Source organism: Zingiber officinale, chromosome 10A (assembly GCF_018446385.1).
Source record: "Zingiber officinale cultivar Zhangliang chromosome 10A, Zo_v1.1, whole genome shotgun sequence".
Lineage (NCBI taxonomy): Eukaryota > Viridiplantae > Streptophyta > Magnoliopsida > Zingiberales > Zingiberaceae > Zingiber > Zingiber officinale.
Genome location: NC_056004.1, coordinates 3406800 through 3419402, shown reverse-complemented (window position 1 = coordinate 3419402; position 12603 = coordinate 3406800). Strand labels below are relative to the sequence as shown.

The following is a 12603-nucleotide window of genomic DNA, read 5'->3' as shown; positions in this document are numbered from 1 at the left end:
CTTGGATTCGTCCCATAATCTGGGACGAAAAATATATTTTATTGGAAATTTACGATGAAAATATTTTATTACAAATTTCGTTATTAATTTTGATCGATTTTTATTTTTATCGTCAAAATTATTATAATTTTGGGACAAACAAATATTCCTCCCATAATTTTATTCCTAAATCATTGGTTTTTTTTAATGTTAGTCAATTAACATCGTTCACGTCTTTTCTATTTTTTTTCCTTACATATACGTTAAGATTTAATATTTTTTAAAAATTACTATTATTTGTTTGACATACCACTGATCTGGACTGTATAACAATAACATATGAGTCAAGGCTTTGAGTCTGAGTCTTTTGCCTCTCTTCTTTTGTTCACATTTGTTTCTTTGAGTCTTTTGTTCACAATTAGCTTGTATATACTTTGTTTCCTTGAGTTTCTTTTGTCTGCCTTTGTTTCATATTAAATGAATTTAATTTCTTGGAAATCATGTGCTTTACTTGTGTATATCATAATCTTAATATGCATGATTAGTTTTATGAAAAAAGAGAGAGTGAAATAGTATTTAGGTCTTTTTTTATGCTATATATCCAATATATAACTCGTCAAGGTGATGGTTTTATTTTAAATAAACACAAACTTAAATATAACGTTAAAATCAAGTGTAAATCAATCAAAATGTTAATAATTTGCAATAGAAATAAATAATAAATAAGCAAATGCTAACCAAATAAAAAAGTTTGATTGAGAAATTCACTGTTTTTTTCTTTACAACTTAATTTGGGAGTCAAACTGAGTAACTGAGTATATAAGGTAATTAAGTTAAGTCAAATTTAAAAATGAACTAAGTCGTTAAAATAGTTATTTATACTTGACTTAATTTTTTTATGAGATTAATCTTAATTTAAGTTTAGCTTAAGTTTGATTTATTTAAATGCTATTAATCTCTCAATTTAAACTTATTTTATTGTTTAAAATTTGTATTCTTTTTAGATTATTTAGTTGATTAGTGAACTTATATTAATGTAAGTTTATTTCTTCATTTTGAGAGTTTATTTATTTATTTAATATATTAATAAGAATTTTATCGATGAATATAATTCATAATCTTTGTTTACGAATATTATTCATGAATCATTTATAATCTTTGTTTATAAATATTAACAAGTTGATATTAACTAGTTGAATCCATAAGTCTAAATTGGTTCATTTAGTTTAGCAAACTATTTAAGTTTATATATATATATATATATATATATAATTTAAATAAACTTTTACAAAACTGAATATCTAACGTATTCATTAATGATTGGTATTAAACTTATGACATGTTCAATTTATTACACTAAATTTTCTTTTGAGCTTTTAAAAAAAAATTAGGTAGAAATCAAGTTAGCACATTAAATTAATGGAATCTTAAATAGAGCGTCTTTTGTTCTCAGAGTTATGGTATAGTAAAAGAATGTAAAATTATTATCCAAATATTCATGATTTGATTCCAACTATAATATATTTATAAAGATTTTTTCTTTAAATGAGACTCACAATCAAGAATACTAGGCTCTGAATAATTCATCATAAGTACTTTTCAATTTATTTTAATAGTCAATAGAAAATTTTCATAGAATTGAATATATCATCTTAAGTTTAATATTATCTGATTTAATATTTTTTAAATAGAGCACATCTTGCTTTAAAAAAGTTATAACGACACCCAACATATTTCTAGTATTAAAAAAAATACTCTTATTCTAAAAAATAACACTTTTATATAAAAGCATTTAACTTGATAAATTACTATACATATAACACTTTTATTTTAAAAAATTATCAACTTATCAAAATTACTTAAACTTAATAAAATTATTTTTAAAAAGTTAATATCACTATAAAATTATTATAGTAATCATTTAGTGGCTGTTATAATTTTTTTTTGTAGCTTGTTTGTAATAGCCAATTAGTAGCTGAGATAATAAATTTATGATTATTTTAACATTGTCAAAGCAATTTTAATAAGTTAGAAAAAAATAATTTGATAAAGAGTTTTTTTGTAATTTAACAGTATGCTACGTATATTTTTGACCAAATTGAATTAAAAAGAAAAATAACTTACTTTAATACGTTGTAATAGGGATGCCACAACAACATTGGAATAAAAGTATTTTTCATATGAAAAATATAGTAGTGTATTCTTTCGACTTTTAAAAAAAGAATACACTTTAAACGATTCCATTAATTTGGGCCATCATCTTGATTTTAATTTTTGCCCTTTAATCCAAATAAGCTATTTGAACTATGATAAAACCTTCCCACAAACAAATAAAATTCTTAATTTTTATTCTCGTTAAATGATTTAATTAAATCTTAAAGAGTTCATCACCTCTCACCTAAATTGATGAAAAATCTAACACAAATAAGTGAGACGAGTATTACCGTTGAAGATCTAAATCCAAGAATGAAACCTCGTTACTTGCTTTCCAACCTCCTGGGTATATATGATAAAGGAAGATTGAAGAGCTATTTCCAAACATCAGTGTTCATTTAACCTTATAAACTAAGGTCTAATCTTCAGTTATACCAGGCTAAAAAATTGTTCAGCATTTTATATATCCTACCTGAGAAGAGAGATATTTGATTCGTCAATAATACAATACGCTGCTATTATTGCTGATTAAGAAGATGGTGTGGCTTCCGTTCTACAAAGATGAAGACTCACAAAAAACGAGTTAAAATGATGGTCGGAGAAATCTCCGGCAAAATTACTCTGACGTTCAAGTCCTACTTTTTATACAACCAGACATCTCCAAGACATTTCCCTATGCCCCATCGTTTCTCGCTATCATGTCAACATTCCCCAAAACAAGTGTCCATTACGACTCATTTATGTCGGAGTTAATAGCTGCATTTTTCACCATTCTCACGATAACAACTACATGATTAAGTATCCTCCAAGAATAACGTAACGCTTCGTTGCTTTAATTCTTGATAGCTGAGATTGTTTCAGTTTAATTTGAGGGAGCCTGAAACATGAGTTGAGAGACTCTCGGTAATCAGTACCCTAGGGTCCGCGAGCTATTCGGAGCTCGATTCGATAAAAAGCTCGTTCGTTTATTTTATCGAGCCAAGCTCGAGCTCGATTTCGAGCTCGACAGTTTTTATTGAGCCGAGCTCGAGCTTAAGGATATTCGGCTTATGAGCTCGCGAACATGTTCATTTATAGACTCGCGAGCCAAAAAAACGAGCCTTAAATCGAGCCAAAAAAACGAGCTCTAAAACGAGCCAAAAAAACGAGCTCTAAAACGAGCCTTAAAATGAGCTTTAAAATGAGCAAAAAAAACGAGCTCTAAAACGAGCCAAAAACGAGCTCTAAACGAGCCCGAGCTCGCTTAATGAGTTAGACTCGTTAATTTTGATAATCGAGCTAATAACGAGCTGAACTCGAACTGTTCGTGAGTTTGATAATTCTAAAACGAGTCGAGCTCGAGCCTTGTGATAAAAACTCGATTCAAACTCGAACCCGAATATAACTTAAATGAGCTGAGCTCGAGCCTAATACTGTTCGGCTCGATTCGGCTCGTCTACATCCCTAACACTAACAAAATACCCCGACATCAATAAACCCATCAATAAGACATGCAAAATTCAAACGTTGAATTTAATAGTACACTGTTTACTAATCAAAGTATTCAAACGTTGAATCATCTTGTTTCACAGTCGCCGTCATCTAATTTTATTATCTTGAACATTTGAGGATGGCTATATCAATTATCTGTCAATCAAACTCCGATACAAGATCCCCATTTACAGTATTGAAATTAATCAAATAATTTTGGTGATATACTTCGTTGAACGTTGCAATCGCTCAACAACAATCTTAACAGCAACTCTTAACAAATGTAAGTGCAGCAAATTTGGATTCTTATTGAAACATTGATGCCAAGAATATTCATCTGAATGCTACAGGACATAGTATAATTCAGCTGAGATCACATCATCTGCTTGCAGTAATGTCTTGGCTAATACTTGATATAGTGGAATTTAACAAGGGCATGGCTCATCATTCAGCATCTGTCGAAGTTGCTGCTGATGTTTCACTTCTTTGCCTTTGAAAACCGGAGGCACCTGTACTTCTCCCCACCAACAGTTATCTCAAGAGCACCATCTTGGTTGTCTTGAGATGCTGTGCCCATTAGAACACTCTTCTCCTTTTCTAGGTTCTCCCTCTCCATCTTTAGCCTTGCCTCTTGACGTGCAATCTCTGCCTGCAAGTGAGTTTCACAAGAAGCTTTATGAGAGGACCATGATAGCAACAACTAGTTGGATGCCTTTTGACCTTGCAGTTATTTTTTCTTAAATAAAATAAGCCTAAGATGAAATTGTAAGCACATGATTGATACTTTGATTCTTCACAAAAATCCCACAGCATGGAGGCAATTTAATTGGGATGGCAAATTAACTTGATTGAATCAAATGAACAGGATATATATCAATCTTCTATTATATTAGACGCATAAACATAGCAAATTTTTGTTCAATCTATTAGTACACAGACATCTATTGGATGTGATAGGTTGCAGTTCTTAAGAGGGTTGAGATTCACTGTATCTAACATTCTTAGTGTTTCACTATTCAGTCCAGAGAAAGTATACATGCTTAAAGAAACATCATTTATAGAGAGCACTTATAGGATGTGAAACTATTCTAGAACAATATATCTTCCTTTTATCCACAATACCAAAATTTTCAATTTCCTTAAAAATTAGGAAGCAACACTTGCTCTCCCTTATAGGAAGCTTGATTGAATCAAATCAAATTAGAAGCATAAACATAGCAAATTTTTGTTCAGCCTATTAATACGCAGACATCTACTGGATATGCTAGGTTGCAGGTCTTAAGAGGGTTGAGATTCACTGTATCTAACACTTGAGTGCTTCACTGTTCAGTCCAAAGAAAGCACATATGCTTAAAGAAACATCATTTTAGAGAGCACTGACAGCATGTGAAACTATGCAGAACAATATGTCTTCCTTTTTTCCACAATACCAAAAATTCAAACTTCCTTAATAATTAGGAAGAAACATTCTCCCATCCATTCCCATTTCCATATAAATCCTTCCTGCGACTTTCAAGCTTGGTTTACTTGGATGGAAAATCACAAGAGAAGAGGAGGGCGAGGGATTGCAATACAAAAATGTATACGAGTGATCCACAATGCATGGGCAATCTTGTGTCTCTTTCCCTCTCCCTCCCTTCCTTTCTTATCTCCACCCAAATAACCAAGTCTTAAAGAAAGTTGTAATCAACCTGACCTCACTAAACAACAGTCAATGGTTGAAGTATTAAGCAAATCCAGAAACAACAGTTAATGTTGTCTTGCATTCAGTTAGTTTGTCTGACCTCCCACTCTTTATTCCTTAATTTATATTTGTGGCTTTTGCTAGATCGCGTGTGACATTTATAATGGTAGATGAGGTTGATATTCAATATGGCATAATCGAACTGATTGAGTGTTGCTCAGGCAAGAAACAAAATCATCGGCCATCCACAAAAAGCAGCTGTTTCTAAACTACTAGGAACTTCTCTTGAAATCTTCCATGAAAAATCAAACTACGCCAAAAAATTTGAATATGATGATAAAATCCACATTGTCTGCTCTGTTTGGTTTAATGTGTTGATTAGCTTGTTTGGAAATGAGTCAAAAAAAATTCTTATTTCCTTTGGAAAAGAATTCTTGAGAATCATAACATAATCATTATGTTTGGTAAAGTGAAAAATTATTATTTGACGTTGGTGGTAAAAATGGATATCCTGATGATACTATTATTTTGTATCATGACTTTGAGGAATTTATCAAACAGAACGGATTTCCAAATCCTGAGGTTTGGTGATGTTTGGATTCCAACTACCACAATTTTTCACTTTCCTAACATAAAAATCATTTGAAATTATGATTCCTATTCCATTAGATCTTATGATTCCAAGTATGCTAACTGTATTAATCCAAATAAAAGATTATAATAAGTAATGCTTTGATCCATTAACGCAGCAAGGACATCGATCTCCTCAGCTATCAGTATTCCTGAAGATGACATACTGAACAATTTTCTTCGTAGATGCAGTTCGTAAAGTGAATACATAGCAGTGCCATCACATCATCGCAATTAAAACGTTAGCCAGAGTAAACACAAGAATTATCAAGAACAGTTCTTGGATTTTTACAGAATAACAAAAAAAGGTTAAAAGACGAAGAAAAAAAATAACAGAACTTTTCATAAACAGCAGTAAGCAAGTTGTATTACCTCTCTTCGGGAGAGCTCGGCTTTCCAAGCGGCCTCCCTCTCAGCCACCTCGCGCTCCCGCTCCTCGATGTAGCTCTGCATCTCCCTCTCCTTCATGATCCGATCTTGAATGTCCGCATCCAACGCCTCCTTCAGCTCCATCACGAACTTATCGACCACTGTCTTTATCCGAAGCGACATCAGCGCTTCCCGCCGTACTGATCTCGTTGCCACAGCGGAAGCCAGACTTTTAAGGGACCTCGATCTTCCACCTTCCTTCTCGAACACCTCCTACAACTCGCCGGAATCCTTAGATTTCCAGTCGGAATCTAGGGCAATTTGTAAAGCCTAAAACTACATCGTAAAAATGCGCCGGAGTCAATCACAAATATTTATCCGTATCACATTTTTGCCCTGCAATTTCATCCTTATTTCATTTTTATCAGCCCTTAAAATTAATTTCAATTTTCCATCTCACTTTGCCCCCCGTACTTTCAAATTTCCTCTCTAGTTGGTAACATTATTTTACTTATCTCAAAGGGCTCCCAATCTTATACATACAAACTTAAAGGTCCAATGTGGGAAATACATACAAAAATTATAAATCATAGGAGTCAAAATGAAATTACGATTGTTAATCTCCTGTTAATTGAGATTTACTGAACCACAAAAATACAAGGACGACGTTGCTCTCATTTAGCTTTGTCAATGATTGATAGAGGATAACGCAGAGCAGAATCCTTCATCGCGAGTCCCATCACTGTCTCAGAAAAGTAGATATAAGACGACATTGACATGTTCAGTATTTGATTGAATCTTGCTCAAGAATGCTCTGAAGGAGATCCTACTGGTCCCTCTCAGATCTTTTATTCCCTTTTAGCAACGAAGACAGCATGATGATTTTCTTGTCAGTGAGAAGCCATTCTTTTTCAGATCTCCAAATGCCTTGATCAATCAAGCTGATTCTCAACTTGGAGTGCTAGTGCACAATCATCCTTGTCCAACTCAAGCAATCTCCAGGCGAAATCAATACCAAACTTGCATCGTGGTCTAATTGCATGCCAGAGATGATCTCTCTTCTTTTCCTTTTGCCGCTTTATCTTTCCCTTTCTTTTTTACCGTCACTGCCTGCTGCAAATTTCAGACATTCCTGGCCATGTTTGTGGCTCAAAGATCCCAAAAGCCAGCTTGGACTCGTCAATGGCCACCTCCACATCTCAGATGCCCACCACGCCCCCCTCTCTCTTTTCCTCCGAGCAAACGTTGATCCTTGAGCTCGGCACAATCCCCTCCTCCTCGATCCTCTCGTTGCCTTGTTCCTAGGTATGCTTTCCTTTAGAAAAGCAACAAACAAAGATGCTCTCATTCCCTTGCTGAACTCCTGGAATCAATGGGAACAACTTTGCCTGCACACTATATAACCAACACTAATCTCATAATGGTTTTACTGGTTCCCTTTGTTTTCATGTGACTATTCGCTTCTCGCACACACAGAATCATCCCCTGCTTATTGCAACCTTGGAGTTTGTATGGAGGTAATTAATACTAGTGTGTAAGATATGATTTCCTAAAGTTTGCAGGACTTGGAGGACATAGAATCATATTCTTATTCACTGAACTCATGCTAATATATGTTTCGATGGCACAGACTATAGAGCTAAAGGTGGACATGGTAGCATTACATGAGAAGAGATTGAGGAAATGTTTGTCCAAAGTGAAAGGTAAATAGTTACTTAATTTCCCCTGTTTTCTTGTAGTGAGTTTCTAAGATAGTGACAAGAGATTAATCACGATGCCATTGTTGATCAGGGATTGAGAAGGTTGAAGTGGAGGCGAGCGTTCAGAAAGTTACAATCACAGGATATGCAAACCGGAATAGGATACTCAAGGCACTGAGGAGAGTGGGGTTGAGAGCAGATTTCTGGTCTGCACATAATGAGATTCTTAGTACTTACGCAACTGGAAGTCTCATGTTCAACCACTATAGTTTCTTCTAGGAAAGTATACATATATAATTCTGGAGATGCCCAAGATAATGAGAAGACAAAGGAGGCCTTCTTCATAGGATTTGCTAATGCTATGGAGGTTTACTTTCGGACCATCAGATCAAATGGTGCTGGAAACTCGAGTGTTGATCAGACTAAGAAATTAAAGGTGCAGCAATTTAATGGATGGTTTTGTTTGTATATGGTCAGTATTCTAGAGGATATTCAACCATGGCACAGTTTAAATGGTAATGAAAAAGACTGATACGTGCAGATGATTGTATTTAGTAACTAAAGAAAATCAGTTTTTCATTTGATTCTTGATCTTTTTTATCATCTTATGGCGATTAGAAACGTTCAGAGACTTTAAATGAGTTCCAGTATCTCTAATCAATTCACGAAATACATAATTTGAACAACCCCGAGCATTAGTGATAGGTCGCTTAATTCACTCTTTCTTGCCGTTCTCCTGGCTGCCGCCGTCGCCTTTGTCTTTGGGAACCGAGAAGGAAGCAGTGATCGCGGAAACGAGCGCAGCCTTGACTCTGGGATCAGTGAAAATGACCTTGGTCAACTCGCTCATCCTTGCGACGGCGGGCGGAGGGCGAGTGTAGTCAACCATGACTGTGGGGAAAGGGTCGGCTACCGAGATCGTCGCTCCGGCCAAAACACTGTTGTCGGAGATTACTGATGCGGAGGACAAGGAACCAGACATCAACATGGACATGGCCGCCGACGTGGCGTTGGCCGTCGCGAGGGCGGCAGGAGGAAGTTGGTGGTTATGCGATCCTTTGTAGGTTATTGTCCATGCCGTCGGATCCTCTGCACAACGTTGAACCTATACATATATAGAAAGAAATTCCTTCATTAATTTGAGGAAAAAAAAAAGATATAGATTTACTTCATGTGTACAGTCTGAATCCACTACGTACCTTCTTATGAACAGAGCATCTTTTGATCACATTAAGAGAACAAGAACAACGAAAGTAAGCCCGAGGAAAAGGGTTCCCCTTCGACAACTTCTCTCCGTATTTTCTCCAATGACAGCCATCGTGAAACTAATCAATGAATCAGTTAGGAGGATTAATTTAGAAATTGCTACAAAATATATATATATATACACACGTACCAACTTTTGTTCGGGCCGGATCCGAACCGAAACTTGGGTGTCCTTCATGATCGGCTGGGTTCGATCTGGGTTGGAGGGCGAGGACCGGTCGTGATCAGAGAGGGTTCGATCGGACGATGAAGGCGATACGACGGCTCCTCCTTGCTCATCTGGATTGTGTTCGAGCAACAGCTCCGAGTGCCTATCTTGCAATGCCTTGTTCTCCATGTTTGCTTCGTTAAGCTTTTCCTTCAGAAGTCGATTCTCATCTTCCGCTCTTTCAAGTTCTGCTCGAACCGCTTCCCACTGGATTTTATTCGTCACGAAGAATGTCAAGATCCCGAGTAAGAATCAATGATTTGCAGAGAAGATCAATTAACTGGTCGTCGTACCTTAGCAATTTTATCCTCCGCTGCTGGCGGCGCTTGAATTTGTGCCCTCTGGTTTTGTACTGTTCTTGACGAACCGAGCTGTTACAGAGTGATTCATAAAGGATAAGCGTATCCGTTTTAACTCTATAGAAATTTAAGATCTTAACTGACCTGAAGTGTCAGGTCAAGGTTCGGTTCCTCGTGATCTTGGTACTCGATGCGGCCACGCTTCGGCTCCTGCGGGAAGAACCGGATGTGGTTTGACGATCTCTTCCTGGAGGATGACCCAGAATTCTCCATGACTTTGAGGAAGGAAGAGAGGAAGCAAATATCAGGAAAAGGATATGAAGAAGCGGAAGATGATGGAGAAAGCCGAATTAGGAGGAGAAGAAGTCGCCGTTGTAATTGGAAGGTTGCAATGCGAGAACGATTTATAGAGAGCAGGGGCGACTTGGTGGCCGCGCAGTCAAGGCGTACCGTTGAGATCTAATAGGACGGCATAGGATCTGATGATGGGAACCCTATCCGTGACGTGGCCACCTCCGCGAATCTACAACAGTTTGCAAGCGATCCAAAAAACTTGTTAATTCCACGTAATTAATTTGACAAAATAATAATAATAAATTTTTGGGCATCTCATTTGGAAATGTTCGACCAATAAAAAGTTATTAATTTTCGCCTAAAAATATGCTATCAGTTATCTGATTTTTTTTAAAAAAATATATCTTTAGAATATATTTAAATTTTGATCTTGAAAATAAAAATTGGAATAGGTATGTGTTTTAATGACTGAGTCAAAGTTCTTTGTAACAAATTTGGTTGATCTTTTAAGTAAAAATATTTATCATCCAGGTACCCTCGGTTCTAGCCCTAGTTAGAATAAATTTATAGGAATTTTTTCTCTAAATAGACATACAACTAAAAGATATTGGACTCATAAACTATTCGCTGTGAATATTTCTCAATTTATCAGTCTGATTAATTTTTTAAAAAAAAAAAATATTTGACTATATTACATGTACATCCTCGGTGTCCATGTGTATTCATATCATTATTGTCAAGAGAATATTAATGAAAGGAAATTAAGAAATCAATTTATAGTTAAATTATTCTTTAAATTCAAATTGCAAAATTAATATCAAGCTTTTCAGATATCATGAAAGCATGCAAATACCTTTTAAATTAGGGAAATATTGATAAAACAACTAAACTGAATTTCTAAGTGAACAATAATTTAATGAAATATTAAAATTGGATAAGCTCGCTGTATGTAGTAAAATATTGAAAATAATGAAACTTCAGCAAAATAAAAAAAAATGTTTGTTTTTTTAAAAAAAGAGAAAAATATTGATAAAAATATAATTATGAGTATTATTATTAATACCGCCGTGGGTTTAATTTGTTTATTAGTTTTTTAAAACACAATGATCTTATGATCTTACTGACCATGTTTATTATTATTATTATTATTATTAGTTGACGTAATTAGTATCTATATAAATAATTATTTTAATAAATTTTAGGGTTAATTTTTAATGAATATCTGATTTTTCTAATATAAAGAATCGCTCTACTGAGAGTAAATACTTCCGATAATTTAACTCCTTTTAAGGAATGTAAAATTATTTTGGAAGAATTAATAAGATAACGAATTACCTTTCTCCCAGGATGATTAGTATTACTCGAATGATTATTATTTTTTGCCACCAAGGTACAATGAGATGGTCAGAGGTCCAATAGCTAGCGTATGCACTTACTGGAAGCCCCATGATAGATTGTTTTTATTGCTCCAATGATTATTAATTTTTAGTAAATTTTAATGGTAAAATCTATATTATTTTAAAAATATAATTAATCATTAATATAAAAAAGAGATAATTTTTAAAAATTATAAATGAAAATAGATAGGAAAGTAGGGGTGGTAATTTCTGATCCGATATAAAAATGCTATCCGAACCGAAAATGAAAAATCAGATTAGGGGCCGATCTTATTGGGTTAAGATCGGGTTCGGATCAACCTAATTGACATGATTAATAAATATGTATGGTTCAGATCACTTGAAATAATCCAATTACAACCCGCGAAATCATTTATAAATATTTTCGGATTTGATTCTAGTTGAGTTGAGTTAAAATAAGTATATTTTTATATAATGGGTCTTTTTGTATCGGATTCGAATTAAGTTCAAGTTAACATGAAAATATATCTGTATATATGCATGGGTCATTTTGGGTCAGGTTGGATTTGGATTATGGGTCATTTTAGGTCGGGTCCAGATCAAATACAAATAAACGGGTCAAGTTTTGGTTGAACAATTTGATCCAAAATATTAATCAAGTTGGGTTTGGATTTTGATGTTTCAACCTGTCAATCCGCTAATCCAAATCTACCAACTTGAATCCGACCCGAATTGCCACTCCTATAGAAAAGAATATAATTGACTTATAAAATATAATATTATTTGTACACTCTTAATAATGATCCTAAAATTAGGAAAGAGTCAATTCTAAGTGACCAAATTTTAACTAGGCATGTAAACGAGCTAAGCCGTAGTTCGTTCGAATAAGTTAACGAGCTAAGCTCAAGCCTAATTTCGAGTTCGAAAACATTATTGAGTCGAGCTCGAACTTTAACAGTATTTAGTTCGTGAACTCACGAATATGTTCATTTAAATACTCATGAACGTAATCGTTAAGAGGCTCGAGATATATATATATAGAATTGATCTGCTACGGACAAAGCCCGTATGGACCGCTACGGACATGCTTCCTGATCGATCACCAGACCGATCAGGGACCTCCTGATCGGTCTGGTGACCAATCAGGAAGCATGTCCGCAGCGGTCCGCACGGGCTTTATCCGCAGCAGATC

General features: G+C 34.7%; 3 protein-coding genes across 4 annotated transcripts; 1 reads left to right on the top strand and 2 right to left on the bottom strand.

Annotated features, from left to right (window-relative positions):
• Positions 1 to 3756: 3756 nt before the first annotated feature.
• On the bottom strand, positions 3757 to 6688 carry LOC122026106. Its single transcript, XM_042584749.1, has 2 exons — positions 6290 to 6688; positions 3757 to 4252 (listed from the first exon to the last, which is right to left on the bottom strand). The coding sequence occupies exons 1-2, from the start codon at positions 6467 to 6469 to the stop codon at positions 4082 to 4084; spliced, it is 351 nt and encodes a 116-aa protein (XP_042440683.1). The 5' UTR covers positions 6470 to 6688; the 3' UTR covers positions 3757 to 4081.
• Positions 6689 to 7036: 348 nt separating this feature from the next.
• On the top strand, positions 7037 to 8550 carry LOC122027596 (heavy metal-associated isoprenylated plant protein 28-like). Of its 2 annotated transcripts, XM_042586587.1 has the most exons (4): positions 7037 to 7591; positions 7763 to 7803; positions 7917 to 7989; positions 8078 to 8550. In XM_042586587.1, the coding sequence occupies exons 2-4, from the start codon at positions 7798 to 7800 to the stop codon at positions 8263 to 8265; spliced, it is 267 nt and encodes an 88-aa protein (XP_042442521.1). In that variant the 5' UTR covers positions 7037 to 7591; positions 7763 to 7797; the 3' UTR covers positions 8266 to 8550. The 2 variants fall into 2 exon arrangements, with proteins under 2 accessions (XP_042442521.1, XP_042442520.1); XM_042586586.1 differs by having other exon boundaries at positions 7037 to 7803.
• Positions 8551 to 8605: 55 nt separating this feature from the next.
• LOC122028003 (WRKY transcription factor 6-like) lies at positions 8606 to 10129 on the bottom strand. The gene is made up of 5 exons (XM_042587016.1): positions 9904 to 10129; positions 9754 to 9831; positions 9383 to 9667; positions 9186 to 9311; positions 8606 to 9091 (listed from the first exon to the last, which is right to left on the bottom strand). Exons 1-5 carry the CDS (start codon positions 10030 to 10032, stop codon positions 8702 to 8704), a joined length of 1008 nt encoding a protein of 335 aa, XP_042442950.1. The 5' UTR covers positions 10033 to 10129; the 3' UTR covers positions 8606 to 8701.
• Positions 10130 to 12603: the final 2474 nt, after the last annotated feature.

Excerpts from the sequence above, each read along its gene's own strand:
- LOC122026106 (XM_042584749.1), bottom strand. The coding sequence starts at position 6,469 with ATGTCGCTTCGGATAAAGACAGTGGTCGATAAGTTCGTGATGGAGCTG. Across the intron at positions 4,253-6,289 it reads CCGAGCTCTCCCGAAGAGAG|GCAGAGATTGCACGTCAAGA; the intron begins GTAATACAACTT and ends ACTCACTTGCAG.
- LOC122027596 (XM_042586587.1), top strand. Across the intron at positions 7,990-8,077 it reads ATGTTTGTCCAAAGTGAAAG|GGATTGAGAAGGTTGAAGTG; the intron begins GTAAATAGTTAC and ends ATTGTTGATCAG.
- LOC122028003 (XM_042587016.1), bottom strand. The coding sequence starts at position 10,032 with ATGGAGAATTCTGGGTCATCCTCCAGGAAGAGATCGTCAAACCACATC. Across the intron at positions 9,312-9,382 it reads TCCGGCCCGAACAAAAGTTG|TTTCACGATGGCTGTCATTG; the intron begins GTACGTGTGTAT and ends TTCATTGATTAG. Across the intron at positions 9,092-9,185 it reads GATGCTCTGTTCATAAGAAG|GTTCAACGTTGTGCAGAGGA; the intron begins GTACGTAGTGGA and ends ATATATGTATAG.